Source organism: Xenopus laevis, chromosome 9_10S (assembly GCF_017654675.1).
Source record: "Xenopus laevis strain J_2021 chromosome 9_10S, Xenopus_laevis_v10.1, whole genome shotgun sequence".
NCBI classification, from domain to species: Eukaryota; Metazoa; Chordata; class Amphibia; order Anura; family Pipidae; genus Xenopus; species Xenopus laevis.
Genome location: NC_054388.1, coordinates 36,835,847 through 36,854,503, shown reverse-complemented (window position 1 = coordinate 36,854,503; position 18,657 = coordinate 36,835,847). Strand labels below are relative to the sequence as shown.

The 18,657-nt window shown below is 42.3% G+C and overlaps 1 protein-coding gene across 3 annotated transcripts in view; it reads right to left on the bottom strand.

Annotated features, from left to right (window-relative positions):
* The window catches only part of LOC108702768 (arf-GAP with SH3 domain, ANK repeat and PH domain-containing protein 2-like), a 63,101-nt gene that overhangs the window by 27,509 nt on the left and 16,935 nt on the right, over nucleotides 1–18,657 (bottom strand). For all 3 annotated transcript variants that reach the window (XM_041577956.1, XM_041577954.1, XM_041577955.1), the window contains exons 2-4: nucleotides 5,713–5,785; nucleotides 2,030–2,175; nucleotides 248–322 (exon numbers count right to left, since the gene is read on the bottom strand). In XM_041577956.1, the coding sequence (XP_041433890.1) occupies nucleotides 248–322; nucleotides 2,030–2,175; nucleotides 5,713–5,785 (294 nt within the window). The remainder of the gene's footprint in view (nucleotides 1–247; nucleotides 323–2,029; nucleotides 2,176–5,712; nucleotides 5,786–18,657) is intronic.

Here is an 18,657-nt window from a genome sequence, read left to right as displayed (position 1 = left end):
CGCAGCTTCAACCGCTCGTCAGTAAGAGCCCTAAGGCTTATTTAAAAAAAAACTGAAATGTGGACACCAACCTCACAGCAATTGGATCTAGTTAGTGCTAGCTATTACATGGTACAAAGAAATGACTGGGGCCCATTTGGAGATCTGCTGGTATATTGCCAGGCCTGTACGACTTACTGATATTCTGGTAGGTCTGTCTGACCCTCTGGAACTTTAGCAGGTACGTCCCACCCTGTCAGTAACTCACCCCTTTGACTTCCTTCAGGTCTCCTTTCACCAGAGAGTTGAGAAAGTAATTAATGTTGTGATTAAAGCTCTGTAACTAATAAAAAAACAAAATAACATTTAGTTCTACCTTGCAGGCACAAGGGGCTGCTTTATAAATAGGATTAAACATGACACATAATGACAGCTGCACAACTGTTATCATTGCAGCTTTATGGCACTGTAATGTTACACAGAATTCGACAGGGTCCCTACCTTAATGGAGCTCACAATCTAATTTTCCTATCACTCACTGCAAGAGTCCATTTACTAGCAGGTCTGGGTTCCCTGGAATGCCATGCGATGCCAGCCACTATATATATATATATATATATATATATATATATATATATATATATATATATATATATATATATATATATATATATATATATATATATATATATATATATATATATATATATATATATATTTGATTTTAAAAACTAGTGGTGAGCACAACTTTCCCTTGTTTGTTATAGTTATACAGGAGCAGTGACCAGCTCCATGTTGTAGCTCCCACCCTTCCCAGCTATAGTCAGGTGATCCCACTGGTGTCTAATAAAAGGGCAGCCAAGTTTGGGAGTTTAACTTTGAAAGCAGCAAGTAAGTTGCAGGTAAAACATATTCGTCCCTTTTATAAAATGTATAATGAAGCAATAGAATTCTTAATCAATCAGATGAAAATTAAGCGTAGGACTGGCCAGATATGGGATGATTTTGACGTAGTTGGCCAGCTTAAATATATTGCAATATATGGACAAACAATCCCTGTTTTGTTTAAAGGGTAAGGCATTTTTCAGTAGCAGTATGCACAAAATGTCTCTGTCTTTAATATATTGATAATGGGTTGAGTGCAGAGGAATCTTGTATTTGTCTATATGTATTTTGTGGTCACAGCCTCATTGCACCCCCGCCTAATGGTTTTAAAAACTAGTGGTGAGCACAACTTTCCCTTGTTTGTTATAGTTATACAGGAGCAGTGACCAGCTCCATGTTGTAGCTCCCATCCTTCCCAGCTATAGTCAGGTGATCCCACTGGTGTCTAATAAAAGGGCAGCCAAGTTTGGGAGTTTTACTTTGAAAGCAGCAAGTAAGTTGAAGGTAAAACTTAGTCCCTGTGTAAAATGTATAATGAAGCAATAGAATTCTTAATGAATCAGATGAAAATTGAGCATAGGACTGGCCAGATATGGGATGACTTTGACGTAGTTGGCCAGCTTAAATATATTGCAATATATGGACAAACAATCCCTGTTTTGTTTAAAGGGTAAGGCATTTTTCAGTAGCAGTATGCACAAAATGTCTCTGTCTTAAATATATTGATAATGGGTGAGTTCTGATGTCATCAGTTATAAACGGTGAGTTCTGATGTCATTTCTGTCACATGACTCACTGAAATTTGTGTATTATAATAAATAAAGTACCCCCAGTTGCAAAATATGAGGATATTAGAAGTTACCTCGGAGTTCGGCCTTCGGCCTCGTGTTTTTATATGGTCATGAAACTCCTCTGTAACTTATAATATCCTCATATTTTACAAGAGGGGGTACTTTATTCACTATATAATATGCTTTGTAGATTTTTAACTCTCTCTCTTCCCTTCAGATCTTTGTATAACTCCCCAACAGGTCTGTATTCCTACAGGCAGCTCTATCACCCAACTATACCAAAATAATGGTCAGATATTTTGTTTTTTCTGAAGTAGACAGGCTCCACTCACTGCCTTATACTTCTATAATACTGAACGCTGGCCATGACATACCACATTTTTTATCGGCGTCAAAAGCTCCTTAGATAGTTCAGCAAATGCACTAAACGCCATGCTCAGGGCTTCCTCGCCGTTGTCCCTACAGTTGGACGACAGCTTCTCCAATGTTGTGATGTAAACTTCCAGATGTGTGATGTGTTCTAGAAAGATTGAAGCATAAAACAACAGATATGCATAAATACAAAGAATGTGAATAAGTGAAGAAATATAGCATCTCCCGCCCATATGTATAAATACTAATGTATATAGGACTGTTCGGAGCACACAAGAAGCTATACTGTATGTAAATATTCTTTTTCCTTTGTTTTCTCAATGGCCCTTGGCACAGTGGGAATTTATCCATCATGGAGCTCTTATGGAGCATTCCCAGGCTGCAGTTGCTTCACATTTAAATCGAGGCAAAGGAGAATTCGCAAAAAACCCTCACTGACAGCACAGAAGCAATCCTTACCCATATGTATAGGAAACTGCTCTAGAAAATGATGGGCACCCAGATACACTGAGCAAAACATGCAGCATGTGCCATAGGCCATAGAGAGAATAAAGGAAAGATCACCGTAATTATAAATAGGATATACTTTTCCTTTAATTCAAAGCAATTCCTCCTCCATCTGCACAAGACAATGAGTCACTGTGGGAAAATGTCAGTTACACGGCTTGAGTGGGAGGGTAGTGGAGTCAGCAGCATGCACCTGAATCCGGAGTATATTTAAACTCACGGCATTAAATGTCTCCTTTATCCTGATATCAAAAAATAACCAAGAAAAAAAGGGAAAGGAGAGGCATAATCACTGGGCACGACCCCAAATAAGTGCCCATGTCCGCTGAACATTGCCCCAGCTCTTTGTGGATAACCCCAGACTGGGTGCGTGCAGGGAGAAGAGCAAAAAGCTGGCATTTTGTTCTTAAATTTAGCTTTTTACTCTATTGCACATGTCTACAGAGAACATTGGCCAAAAGGGGATCAGCCAAATCATTCTACAAAAATAAATATATTATTTTTTATTTCTTGTGTGGGCAGAGTAGGGGCATGCAGTTAATGATTATATTGTAGTATAAATTGTAAATGCTATCATAGGGCTGAGGGATGTGGTTTGGTCTCTAGGCCTGTAATGCAGGTAATGGAAAATCACTTCCACCTTCCAGTGGCTAAAGGGCAACTGTCCTGTAAAAATATTCCCCCACTGGAAGTGTGATATTAAAAATATTTTATGGACCTGTAATGGATGCCACTAAGAGAGCCTGGGATGCTATTGTGCAAATCACTAAAGCAGATACCAGTCTTTCTCCAGATTCACCTTTATGGGGTAATAGTAATTATCCACACTTAGCCACATTCTCAGAGGTGGGAACATGGACTAAATTTGGTCTAAAGCGGCTATCACAAGTATACGCTGATGGAACTCTTCGCACACTGCCTGCCTTTCGCCAGATCCTCTCTCTGCCTGATCTGTCCGAAATCCGTTATAACCAGATTAGCCACCTCTGCTCCACGCAATTCCCAACCCCTCCTCAGCACCTGCAATACACAGGGATGGAAACTTTGATTTCTCAACCCGCCAAGATCAAGCTCCTATCCAACACATATAGGCACTTAATTTCCAATAGATATGATCCTCGATCCAGGGTGAAGTATAAGTGGGAGAGTAGTGGGTTTCATGTCGACCCTGATGATTGGGAAGAAATTATAGATAACTTATATATCCCATTAGTAAGTGTAAGAGACAAGCTCATACAGTTTAAGATAGTACATCAAACGTACCTCACCCCTCAGAAACTATTTACTATGGGAAAAGTGGCCTCACCCAGCTGTCTGAGATGTGGTGCTCCTGTAGCTACTTTCATACATTTAATGTGGGATTGCCCAGTGATACTCAGATTTTGGAAGGCAATTTTGAATTTCATGGCTACCGAACTGGAACTTCCCCAGATACTTAACCCTGCTACTTGTCTTCTGGGTCTCCTTGACTCCGTGATACCTAGAGTAAACACCAGATGCCTGATGCGGTTGCTCCTCTTTTACGCGAAGAAGGTCGTTGCCCTGCACTGGATGGGCCCATCGCCACCATCTCTGAGTAGATGGATTGGACTGGTTAATTCGCAACTGGAACTGTACAAGCTCACGTACTTAGCACGTGGATGCCCAAAGAAGTTTGAGAATATTTGGAACCCTTGGCTCGAGTCGCCAGCCACCTCGACCAACTATTAATAGATACTTTTCCAGCCGTATCCCCTTCTCCCCACTTTCCCCTTCTTTTCTTTCCTTTCTAACTTGCTTTTCTTCCTTCTAATTTTCTGTTGTTAAAATTCAATAAAAATTAACCTTTAAAAAAAAAATATATATATTTTATGGGGAAAATGCTCCTAAGGAGTGCTATGCCACCCACACTGGGAGGGCACGCTTAGTGCAGGGGCAGGCCTGGACTGGCAATCTGTGGGTTCTGGCAAGAGAGGGGGCTGCTATAAGGTGCAATAGAAATTCAGTATTTAGTGGGCTGGTGGGGGCTGTTTGGGCCTCTGTGTGGGCTGATTGGACCTCTTTGCACCTGTAAAGCCAGGCCCTATTTTAATTCTCAGTCCGGACCTGTGCAGGGGACACAAGCATGCAAATGAAGCTTAGTGTTTTAGCTTGCTCATTATGCACATTTCTGTGATAAAATATAGATTTTATATATAATAAATATGGCCTTCCTGCTGCAGGCAGCATAGTGGTCATCGGGATATTTTTTTTGCACAAATTGGTATTGTTTTGGCAAACTATTCAGCTCCAATGGGAAACATGATGTTCCACTGATAGGTGTCCATGTCTAGTAGCGTCCCTACCTATGAGGCTGAACTATGACAGGGAGTGCCAGAAGCTACATCAGGATTTCTAAGCTGGAAACCTCAGTATTCCAGGATTACTAGGGAAGAAAACTCTACAGCAGGCTATGCGACATTTACTTAATATACATATAGGAAGACAAGCCATTTCTGCGTTTTTACAGAGGTCTTGCACTTGTTTATCAGCCTGCAGATCTAGGACACCACAGAACATCTACATAGTAATTATATTTGACAGTAACCTAGAGACATTAAAGCCTTCAGCACAGTCAGAGGAGGGGGCCCAGCTGCTGGCTCTGAAATGACCCCAAAAAATGCATTAGAGGAGCCTGTCCATACAGCACAATTTACTGCAGCTCATGCTGAGAATTATATAAATACATGTCACCTTATGAAGATCTGGCACTTCAGGCATTGGGAGCACAGGACAAACGTGGTGCCACCCTGATGTGACAGCAGGGGGTGAACTGAGACTCTAATCTTGACATCAGGACTGTCACGGTTTGTCTGTGCTACACCTTCCCAGCAAATAAAGGAACATGACACCTGTATCTTTCCTGTGTCTTTGTTTCATTCCAGAAGGATTTAGGCACACGAGTAAGTACAGGGTTAAATTCAATGAAATGTGACAATGCAGCTTGGAAAATCACAAAGGGGAACTAATTGAAGAGAGGCTGAATACTTTTGAGAAGAAGCTTAAATCCTCTTTAATTCAAATTCATTAATAACAAACTGATGATGATGATTTTGAAAGCCAGCAGAGGTCATTGCACAATTCAAGGATCCGTGTTCAAACTAGAATGTTGCCCAATGAAACTGGACTCTAAATTGCTCTTGAGAGATCAGTAACCTACCTTCTCCTGTGCTGTGCTGGGACTTTGATGATTTTTTCATCTTGGTGAGCACAATTCGGTCAGCATCCAGCTCCTGCAACACACAATGTGCCGTCATTAGTACAAACAATCACCGTTAAGGCAATGGCAACATGAATACATACAGTATACAACATACACTCGTTTGTGAAAATGCATATGTTCACTTAATTTATAGATGGACATATTCCATAAAATCATAAGATATAAGAAATGTGATGTCATGCTGACTGAAGCCTACTACTCATAGTGTATGGTACTGCCAGAAACTCCTTGGTTGTCCGCCCAACAATCGCTGATGGGAAAACACCTAAAATCACTGCTGGGGAAAATACAGTTGTGTTTGGAATAATAGCAGCGTGTTTTAAAAAAAGCTAATAAAGCTCAAAATCCTTATACAAGCTTTTATTTCCATACATGCAAATGCATTGGGAACACTGCACATTCTATTCCAAATCAAAACAGGAAGAAACATTTATCAAATCTGTGTTATTCCTTCACAGAAAGTGAAGAAAAGGGAACATTAGGCTGTTCCCAAAAAATAGCAGTGTCTGCATTCTTCTTCATAAGCTCAAACATTCACTGTATCAACTGAAAAATGTTTCAAGATTTTGCTTTTTATTTAAATCGCTGAACTATTTAGTTGTATAATCAGTGTTTCTGAGAACTGCTGCACATCTGTGTTACATGGAGTCCACCAACTTCTGGCACCTGTTACATTCCACAATTATACTGCATTTCTTGCTTTTGCCTCAGAAACAGCATTTTTGATGTCACCCCACAAGTTTTCTATTGGATTAAGGTCCGGGGATTGGGTCACTCCATAATGTCAATCTTGTTGGTCTGGAACCAATATGTTGCTCATATACTGGTGTATTTGGGGTTGTTGTCTTGATGAAACCCCCATTTCAAGGGCATTTTATCTTTGGCATAAGGCAACATGTCTTCAAGTTTTTTGTTGTATTGAAACTGATCCATGATCCCTGGTATGTGATAAATAGACCCAACACCATAGTATGAGGAACATCCCCATATCATGATGCTTGTGCCACCATGTTTCACGGTCTTCACACTGTACTGTGACTTGAATTCAGTGTTTGGGGGTCGTCCGACAAACTGTCTGTGGCCCCTAGACCCCAAAAGAACAATCTTGCTTTCATCAGTCAACAAAATGTTTTGCCATTTCTCTTTAGACCAGTCAATGTGTTCTTTGGCAAATTGTAAGCTCTTCAGCGCATCTTTTTTTGAACAATGGGACTTTGCGGGGGCTTCTTTCTGATAGATTGTCTTCACATAGACGTCTTCTATTTTTAACAGTATCACTGGTAACTTTACACCTTATTTAATCTTCCTGAAGCTGATCATCGGCGGAGTCTTTGCTATTTTGGCTAATCTTCTATCCATTCGAATGGTAGTTTTCCATTTCTTCCTCGTCTTTCAGGTTTTGGTTGCCATTTGAAAGCATTTGAGATCGTTCTAACTGAGCAGCCTATCATTTTCTGCACTACTTTAAATGTTTTCCCCTCACAAATCAACTTTTTAATAAAAGTACACTGTTCTTCTGAACAATGTCTGGAACAACCCATTTTCAGAGAGAAATGCACTATAACCAGTATGCACAACATTTGCTGCCTTCCTTCTTTAAATAAGTAATTCTGTAATTGACACCTGTTTATTCACAGAATTCAAAGAAATTATTTGGAACAAGCTATTATTATTTTGATCAAGCCTCAATTAATATATTCAATCTGATTATTGTCCCCAGACCATCTGCAATGTTTTCCCTTGGCGTGACTTAAAACAAACCAAACTTGAATAAAACCAATGTTAAGTACAGTATTAAAATTCCCATCAGACCAGAAGTTGCTGCTTTTGTTACAGTAATAACACATCTGTGAATGCATAGAACGTAATGCTCCTTTTGATACTCTCTCCCCTTTTCACAAATAACAGCAAAATGTCACTGGAAACAGTCCATTCTCTCTCACTACACAGAGAGCCGAGTTCTGTCAAGCTGCCGGCCATCTGTCACTTGTTTCTCCTTACTGCATCTTTTGCACTTGAATATTATCACAGATTAATCAAAGAGAAATGACTGATAAATGGAACCTTTGTGCACAAACCTGCCGTAGTGTTTGGTTCATAAATAAGCCCCGGTGTGTCCCCTGCTTTATAACAACCACAGCTGATGCTCTATACATTCATGTGATCAATGAAAATAACAAACAGGAAATTTAGAGTTAAGGCCTATGGCAAAATACCCAGCCTGCAACAGGACTAAATGTAAAGGAATGGTTTCCTGTAAGCAGCGACCTTAAGCTCGTTGCACCCAACTTCATCCTTGCCTTGTTTTCTCTACCATCTATAAAAAGGTCACTTATTCCCCTTAGAGTTTTGGTTTTGCCTAAAATGCCATACTCTCACATTCTTTGGCCATAAACTGCCATATCTTATCAAAAGTTCTCCTGCTGCTGTGAGGGTCATATTAGTTGATGAAGAAGGTACCTAAGGTTACCATGTGAGATCAGAGTTTGATCTTCCCTAAGATGCCATATGAGCCTATGAGTAAGTGCCCTGTCAGGCACGAAACGTGTTAGGTTTCATGTCCTACTAAATTTTTCTATTTTTTTAAAATATAGCTCTTTATTATTTGAGATCCTCACATTCTTCCTTTTGGATATAGTGTTTTGGATTTTGCACCTTGGGACTGAGGTGAACTGTGAGTGGATCTCTTTGCTATTTACTTATCAACGATATTTTTTGATTTATTGGAGTGGTACCACTTATATTATACATTTTTCCTTGTGGCAGCACACACTTTATCTTTTTCTTCCCTAAGATGCCATAGTCTAAGGGCAGGGGCACACGGGCAGATTTGGGGAGATTTAGTCACCTGGCGACTAATCGCATCTTTTTCCGGGCGACAATCTCCCCGTACTGCCTTCCGCCTGCTAAAATGGAAAATCGTCTGCGCCAATGCACTCGCGGCACTTCACTTTCCGAGAAGTCGCCCAAAGTTTCCACGTGAGACATCTTTGGAAATCGAAGCGCCGCAAGTGCATTGGCGCAGACGATTTTTCCTTTTAGCAGGCGGAAGGCAGTTCAGGGAGATTGTCGCCCCAAAGAAGAGGCTATTAGTCGCCAGGTGACAATCGTCCCGATTCTGCCCGTGTGCCCCTGCCCTAAATATATTTGTCCACAACCTTCCTTTTCTCAAAAGTTTTTCTGCTGCAGTGTGGGACACATAAGTCATCATGTTATAGTCATCTTGGAGAGAGGCGGATAAGCAGGGTTGTATCTACCATATAGGCATCTGTGTGCCATTCTTAGGATGGCAACTCATGGGTATGTCTCAAGAAAATTTCCCCCAATCCATCGCTGGATACTTTTTGCTAAATATGGCGCAGGCTGAGGGGAGGTACCTACCCTTGCTGTAATTGGCTCATACACAGGACAGATGGGCTGTCTGTGCAAGTGCCAAATGCCAGGAGATGAGGTGGGTGAGATGCCGGGGCAAGGTCAGCACATATCCTACAGGTATGCACTCAGTTATCCGGAAACCCGTTATCCCTTACGGGAAGGACATCTGCCATAGACTCCATTTTATCCAAATAATCCACATTTTTAATAATGATTTCCTTTATATTTGTAATAAAAAAAAAAAAAAGAGTACCTTGTACTTAAAGGGGTGGTTGACCTCTGAGGTATCTTTTATTATGTAACAGAATTTTCAGTTCCTTAAACTTTGTAACTGGTCTTCATGCATTGTTATTGCTGACCTTTCTATTCAGACCCTCTTCTATTCATAATCCAGACTCTTATTCAAATCATTGCATGGTTGCTAGGGTCATTTGGACAAGAGCAACCAGACTGCTGAACTTGCAAACTGGAGAGCTTTATGAAGAAGAGTAGTGTTTGCTTTGTGAAGAAGGGTAAAGTTTGGAAAACTGCAAATAAAGGAATACGTTTGGAAAACTGCAAGGTATACAACAGTTGTGAGTCCCTCCAGAGATCAGTCAAAGGTAGTAAAAAAAAAAAAAGTACAAAAAGTTTATTAGGACATAGTAGACAATGGCCTAACACGTTTCATGCCTGTTGGGGCACTTACTCATAGGCAACTATTGTTGTTTTCCTATGGATATGCACCTGTGAACTTGGGTGAACTGTGAGTACATCCTCGGTCTTTACTAGTCTGGCTTTATTGTAAGTCTGTTTACTGTGGAAGTGCCCACATTGGCTTTTGGCACCTGCCTTTTTTGCTTTTGTAAGCTGCAAGGTATGGCAACCTGTGAATGCCGTCATCTCATAGGGTTTATGAGCCATACAATTGTTGTTACTGTTCCTTTAACCCTAAGTAAGCAATGTTTATTTAATATTAAGTATTGTAGAAACAAACACCAGTTTTACCAGTGCAGCACAACTGTACATTATATTTTAATTACTTTAAAATACTTGTTTTTTGATGTTGCTATTATTTAATAAAACCCTAATACAGCAAAATTGGTCTATTTATATAACTCCAAACAGAAATATTATATTTTCCAATATTAATTTTTCTCCCAAAGCATCTCTGTAATGAGTTCCTCCAGTTTATGAAGATCTTGGCCATGCTGGGGCCATAAAAAAACCTTTAAAGGATCATATGTGGCCCACATGCCTCCAGTTGGACAGCCCTGATTTAGCGGAAAAAATTTGGCATAGCCGATTGTCGAGATCCAATCTGACAGCTGCGGTTACAACAGAAAAACAACCAAATCATTCCCTTATTCATTGCTCACACCTGAGAGTGTACATACTGGGATTCTACCATCATCAGTGAATTGTGAAGATCAGCTCAATTACTCAGTACGGAAGACTGAAGTGGCTGAAACGGTGCCACATTTAGGTGATTTCAAGTTCTAAGTTCTACATATCATTATTCAAATTTCCCTGGAATGGATACTGAACTGGACAGAGATTGAACCCCTCTATAGCCACATTAATCTTGGCTCTTTAACACCTTGAATTCTCGCCTATACGGTTAAACTAGCACCATTAACACACAGTCTATAATGCAATAATTACATGCATATCTTCTCCGCTCTCTGACAAACTCCAGGGTCTATTGGCAGCTCAAACGCCCAACCTGCGAAGGTTCATAAATGCACAATGTCAATCATTTTGAGAAGCGCTCGGCAGAAGGGGTTTCCAAGGAGACAGGGATCCGAATAATGACGAGAAAGCCTTGGAAAGTAAATGGCAATCATTCCCCGCTCCAGACTTCTGCTTCATTCATTTGCATTGTTCACCACTGATTCCCCACAAAAGACTGTTTTGTGGCCTCCACAAAGTCTTGCTAAAGTAAGAAGGAAAGGCCTGGCTATGCTTTGTTCGTTATTAAAGGACAGATGAGTAAAAAGAACGTTTAATTTGTATTTGTAGGCATGTATTTTGCACTGGATTTCCATCTTGCTACCTATGTAACACAAAATAAACATATAATGGTGGAGAAATGCCAAGCTACAAAGAGGGTCCTTCATGCTGCTACTGTTCCCTATAAAGCCCTGATTCATAAACATATAAGGCTGATATGTATTGCTGTAGATAGGATCTCCCTGAATTTTATAGGTTTTAGGACATTACAAAGTGGTATATTTTTGTTTTGTGTAAACATTACAGACAGTATAGATGATTGAAAACCTGATATCTCGCCTATGCGGTTGCAATCTGGCCGTTATTTTACTTTTCTAGAGAAATAAAAGTACTTTGTCAAGGAAAGGCACATTATTTAAGATAATGGGTTACCACTCAGCTGGTAAATCTAACTAAAAAAAAAAACACAAGTAATGAAGTCCATAGCAAACTGTCTAAGAATATTAATGTATTCATCATACTGAAAGTTAATTTAAAGGTGAATTACCCTTTTAATGCCAGCCACATGACATATGGCCCGTATGTCGTATGAGGCCAAAGGTGGGCTTCCCTTTGAGAGCGATCACTTCTTTTGCAAAAAGTTGCAGGTACAAAGTGTATATTATATTCCCAAATAATGTCATGCTTGTTTAGCTTTGCTATAATATCCCCCACAGATAGAGTTGCCACCTTTTCCCAAAAACAATTCCGGCTGGTGGGGGCAGGTACAAAAAGGGGGTGTGACGTGATGGCAAAGGGGGTGGGGTTATGCTGCAAAGGGGCGGGGCCACGGCGCGGCCAGGACAAGAACCGAAGGACAAGGTAAGTTTTACAAGGGATTGGGGGTCTTTTTAAGGGTATTACAAATTTACCAGCCGGGTAGCAACCCTACCCACAGATGAGGGGTGTGACAAGCAGGAAGAGAATGCTCGTATTCTGAATATTTCTAGGTAATTAAAAAGGTAAGTGAGTTTTACTTATGGAATTAATATGGATTCATCTTATTTTATTTATCCACAGCTTTCCTTAATGGGTAGTTAATGGGTAATATTATGTTTTAGGGTCTAGTAACCTTAAGTTGCTCCAATGAGTTTTCCCAAAAATACAGACCATGCTTACTTGTAATGGCAAAGACAAGGACACATCTTGGGTTGGAGAAGAGTCAGAAAGTCTGTTAGGAGACAGATGTTTCCCCTGCACTAGGTCACTATATGAGAAACGCTAGGCTTGCAGCTGCGACCACTCAGACTAGCAAAAGTGAATAGAAAGAGGAACAAACTCCCTTTATTAAATACTACCCAGTAAGGAACCAGAAATCCCTTGATGTTCCCAGCAATGTATAACCTTCCTGCTTTTGCTGTACGCAATTTAATGTTTGAATTGCTGCCCCCATTGGCGTGCTACAAAAGTAATTACCAGAACGTTTTCAGCATTATCTTGTGCCGAGCAATCTTGTTCATCTGGTGGATCGATCCTCCGTTGTTTCGCTGACTTCCCCACCTACTCCTACTCTCAGACACACTGCTATAGTACTTAATAGCACCCATGGCTCCCCAGGGACAAGTTAATAGTCTGCCTTATCATTGTGGCTGAAAGATATGGCTGTGGGGCCAAGATGAAAAGCAATTACTGCATGAAAAAAGCCTAGGATACAGACATGCACATTCTTTATAAGGGGCATGTAACTACGCATTTAACTAAAAAAAATTCAGTCTATCCTTCTGTGTCTATAACCCTGTGGGGGGCACTGGGGTTAAGAACTCAAGAAGAACAAGTATATATACTGGCTCCATTGTTTGGCACTCAAGGCAAAGCATAATCAAACACTGGTACTGATGCTGGAAAACCAATAACTCCTCAAATCCCCAGCCATCAAATAAACCTGCTGAGTACACTTAGCGCAAGTCATAGGCTAAACCTGACTCTTCTCTGCTCCATGAGTTGCCTTTGGCTCAGTTCTCTCTGGCTTTGGTTTCTATAATCTACACTATATCACTGAGTGATGATTACAGCAACGTTCTCTCAACTAAGCAATAAATCATGAAAGTGTCTCTGTTCCAATTGATTGTAACTTTTGGTTATTAATGGACACCTAGCCTGTTCTCAGGAAAGCTTAATTGCAGAGAAAACTACACATCAATTCTTGGTAAGCACTCTGATATAAAAGATAATTCCTTTTCCACCCCCCACTTCCCCCCGCAGTGTCTTGGAAATCCAGTGTCCTGATTTCAAACTATCCCTGGCGAAAATCATGACCGAAATCTGCTGGTTGTGGGTAGGACTTTTGGGTGCAGGTATAGATGCGGGTTGGAGTGTTGGGTCGCAGGTCTTTTCTAGTGCAAGTTTTACTCTTTACACAGTTTTTAAACTTTTCTCCCACCACCCAGTTCTGTTGGCATCACTTTCAGTTTACAGAAACAGCACTTTCTATATCTTGGTGAAGAGCAAGTCATGGATAGGGTTGCCATCTGGCTGGTATTTTACCGGCCGGGCCGGTAAAAATGGTGGTTGATACTAATGATATAAATAGGGAAATAAGATAAATATATACAGTTAGGCCCATAAATATTTGGACAGAGACAACTTTTTTCTAATTTTGGTTCTGTACATTACCACAATGAATTTTAAATGAAACAATTCAGATGCAGCTGAACTGCAGACTTTGAGCTTAAATTCAGTGGGTTGAACAAGGTTTGCATAAAAATCTGAGAAACTACAGCCTTTTTTTTTTTAACACAATTACTTCATTTCAGGGGCTGACAAGTAATTGGACAATTAACTCAAAGGCTATTTCATGGGCAGGTGTGGGCAATTCCTTCGTTATGTCTATCAATGAAGCAGATAAAAAGAAGAATTCCTACCATACTTACCGTAATTCTCTTTTCCTGGCCACTCTCCATATTAGCATTACATACGGGGGATTCCCCGTCCCCGCCCCCTGACCAGATAGTCCCTCCCTCCTAAACCTTTAAAAGGTACCCCTGGAGCACACTCACCTTGTCTAATAAAAAGCATCTGTACTCACAAAAAGGGGTGGGAAATGCTAATATGGAGAGTGGCCAGGAAAAGAGAATTACGGTAAGTATGGTAGGAATTCTTCTTTTTCCTGGCCACTCCATATTAGCATTACATACGGATGTATATAGCCATGTCCCTTATGCAAAGGGGTGGGTAAAAAATGAGAAGTAAATCTCCACAAATATGCAAAGGGTTTTATTGAGTCGTAAAGGCCAAGTGAGCTCCAGTAGCAAAGGAATGATTGGTCGAGGAGGACATGTCCAGCCTGTAATGTTTTACAAAGGTTCGTGCCGAAGCCCAGGAGGCCACCTCACAGATGTGTGGGGTAGGAACATCTGCCAATGCTGCCCAGGATGTTGACACAGCCCTAGTAGAGTGGGCCCTTAAGCCCTCCGGAGCTAGCTTGCCCTGTATTTCATAGGCCTTGGAAATACACAAGGAAATCCATCTACTGATAGTAGAAGAGGCAGCGGCCTGACCCTTTCTACTCCCAGCCGGAATAACAAAAAGAGTATTTGACTTTCTGAAGGCAGCTGAAACTTCCAGATAACGTCTTAGGCAGATGACCGGGTCTATCTTCCTTAATTCCTCTGAGTTTTCCAAATTCTCCGGAAAAATGGGAAGAGTCACCTCTTTTCTCAGATGAAATGTGGAGACTACCTTCGGCAAGAAGGAGCTTGCAGGCTTTAAGGAAACCCTGTCATGAAAAAAGGAGATATGTTCTTGGGCACAAGAGAGGGCTTGCAACTCTCCTATTCTACAAGCTGAGGCGATGGCCAGCAAGAATAGAGTCTTAAGAGTGAGTAGCCATGTTGATATTGATTCCAAGGGATCAAACGGTGTTGTTGATAGAGATTTTAGGACTAAAGGAAGACTCCATGCCGGAGGAGATTTGGTGACAGGAGGTCGTATCCTTAAGACTGCCTTGAAAAATCTTTGTACTGTCGGGTCTATAGACCAAGTGGATCCAGATAGAGCTGACAGAGCTGAGGCATGTACCCTAAGGGTCCTATATTGTAGGCCCTTGTCCAGACCTGACTGTAGGAATCCTAAGACTTGAGGAAGGGAGATGTTATCCGAGACATATTCACTGCGTGAGCGCCAGAGCATAAATCTTTCCCATATCCTGTAGTATGTGCGAGATGTTGAAGACTTCCTTGCTTTGAGTAAGGTGTCTACCACCTCCTTGGGGAGGCCTAGTGTAGCCAATCTCTTGCACTCAACCTCCAAGCCTGTAGGGATAGGGCTGCTGGGTTCGGATGCAGAATAGGACCTTGGCTGAGCAAATCCTTCCTCATTGGTAGTGGCCAAGGAGGAGTTGTTGTCAACCTTAGGAGCAGGGGGTACCAAGGCCTGCGTGGCCAGTTTGGTGCGATCAGAATCAGATCTCCTCTCTCCTGAATGAGCTTTTGAAGAACTCTCAGTATTAGAGGGAATGGAGGAAATGCATACGCCAGTTTGAAAGACCATGTCTGAAGTAGAGCATCTGATCCTGCTGCTGTCTGGCAATATCTCCTCGAGAAGAACCTCGGGACTTTTGCATTGAGGTGAGAGGCTAGGAGGTCGCACTCTGGTAGACCCCAATTTCTCACTATGCTCTGAAAAACCTCCATGTTCAATGCCCATTCGTGGCTTGAGATGCTGTTTCGGCTCAGAAAATCTGCCTCCTGATTCTTTACCCCTGGGAGGTGTTCCGCCGTTAGAGCAGACAAGTTGCTCTCTGCCCACTGGATTATAGGCTGAACCTCCTGAAAAAGAGATCTGCTCCTTGTTCCTCCCTGCTTCTTGATATAGGCCACCGCACTTGTGTTGTCCGTGAGGATCTTCACTGATGATCCCTTTAGGACTCTGGCGAAAGAGAATAGAGCTAGTTTTGCCGCTCGTATCTCTAAGATATTCGAGGGGACGTTGGTTTGGAGAGACGGCCAAAGCCCCTGTGCCCATTCTGGTCCCAGCCGGGCTCCCCAACCCCGGGATGATGCGTCCGTGGTCAGAATCTTCCATTGAGGTTGTGACAGTCGAAACCCTCTCGCCAGGTTTCTCTCTGAAGTCCACCAGTGTAGGGAATTCTTGAATGATTGGGAGAGGTAAATCCATTGCTCCCAGTCCTTCTGTTCTCTGTTCCATTGCTCTAGAAATAACGCTTGGGCTGGACGCATGTGCCACCTTGCCAATCTTGTTACTGGTATGGTAGAAGTCATGGATCCCAACAAAGACATTAGATCCCGGGCCGACAGCCTGTCCTTCGAAAGAGTCTCTGAGGCTAAGTTGACCAGACTCAAGATCTTTTGGGGAGGAAGTGAGACTAAATCCTCCAAAGTGTTGAACCAGGCTCCTAGATAGACCAGGGACTGGGATGGGACTAGTTGGCTCTTCTCCCAATTTATAATCCATCCGTGGGATCTCAGATAGGAAAGGACTCGATCTCTGTCCTTGATCAGAGTTTTCTCCTCTTTGGCTGATATTAGGATATCGTCCAGGTAGTGCCAGATCGATATTCCCTCTAATCTTAGTTGGGCAATGAGGGTGACCAGAATTTTGGAAAAAACTCTCGGGGCCGTGGACAGGCCGAACGGAAGGCATCTGAACTGGAAATGTCTTCCCCCAATGGCGAAGCGAAGGAAGCACTGATGGGAATTTGCAATGGGAATATGTAGGTAGGCATCTCTCAGATCGATGGAGAGGAGCCAGTCTCCTGGAAGGACCGCAGAAATGATGGAAAAGATGGATTCCATCTTGAACTTCTGGATCCTCAAGTGTCTGTTTACCACCTTGAGGTCTAGAATAGGCCTCCATCCTCCCGAGATCTTCCTTACTAGGAACAGTGTTGAATAATATCCCTTGTTCCTTTGTTCCTGTGGGACTGGTAATATGGCATCCTCCTTTAAAAGCCACTGCAGATAGTGGTCTATGGCTTTTCTTTTTTCCCCCTCCTTTGGAAATGTTGAAATTACAAACTGATTCCCCGTAGGGACCCTGAGGAATTCGAGACGGTAACCTCTCGACAGGATATCCAACACCCATTGGTCTGTGATGGAAGATCGCCATTGTTCTTGAAAAAGCTGTAGTCTGGCCCCTACTCCAATGGTATCCGACGGATAGTCAGGAGGATTTCTTGCTAGGTTGTGCCTGTCTGGATCTATCGTTTCCCTGAAAAGAGGTCTGTCCTTTTTTCCACTGAAAAGGTCTGAACCCCTCTGCAGAAGACCTGTTTTGCTGGTGTCCGCCCCTGAATCTTCCTGAGCCGCGAAAAAAGGGAGATTTGAAGTGCACGGGTTTTTTATCTTTCTTTTCCTGAGGCAAAAATTGGCTTTTTCCCCCCGAGGCCTTGGTTATGACATCATCTAGCCTGGGGCCAAAGAGTCGTCCCCCTTCAAAGGGTAAGGTGCAAAGACTCATCTTTGAAGAAACGTCAGCTGACCAGGTTCTGAGCCAGAGGGCTCTTCGTGCTGCAACCGCAAGGGACATAGATCGGGCTGCAAGTCTAGTCAGGTCTATTGTCCCTTCAGAGATGTATCCGGTCGCCAACTTGATTTCAGAAAGGCTAGAAGAAATTTCTTGTTTGTCGGCGCCCTCCGAAAGGGCTTTGTCAATGCTTTCTATCCAAAAGGACATGGCTTTGGCCACCGAAATGAGGGCCACTGCTGGCTTACATGTCGCTCCAGCCACCTGAAAGCTCTTCCTGAGGTCTGATTCTGCCTTTCGATCCATAGGATCTCTCAATGCTGAACTGTCATCTATTGGTAGGGTAGTCCTCTTTGCCAAATGGATAACAGCCGGGTCAACGGCAGGGGCAGCGATCCAATCCTTGACATCTGATTCCTTAAAAGGATAAAGTTTTGAAAATCTCGTACCCTGAGATAGAAACGACACTTTTTTGGCTGACTTTTTCCACTCCGTTTTTATGAGGTCCGAGACCTCTTGGAAGAGAGGAAAAGTCTGACGGCTCTTAGAGGGGTTTGGGAGCACCTTGAGAGAGACTGTACCCTCTGGATCCTCTTCTGCTCCCAGGGTCAATTTAACTGCCTTTATGAGAGGAGAGACCAAGGATAAGTCAAAGGAGCCGCTGGACCCGTCAGAGTCTTCATCTGAATCGATGTAAGAATATGAAAATCTCTCTTGTTGCGATTCCTCCTCAGAGGAGGCTTCCGCTGTGTCCCAGACTGTACCCCTGGGCGAAGAGTTCTCCCGGCTATCTTCCCAATCCTCCGTAACTCTAATTGAAGGAGGAAAGGCCCTAAGGAGGGACCTACCTAGCTTGGGGGGCAGAGGCATTGGAGGCTGAGGAGTCCATGAAGCCAGAAGAACAAGGCCTAGCAGGAAAAAAGAGCATGAGAAAAAAAAAAAAAAAAAAAGCAATTGCCTAAGGGCTAAGAATACAAGCCTAATTAAATCTTACCTGTAAGGCTTAGGGAAGAAGGAAGCACGAACCTTCCCTTGGAAGGCAGAGGGTGGAAGTGAGCAGCACGAGCGCTGCCTTATCGGGGCCCTTTATGCTGTCGGTGTGGCAGCAGCCCT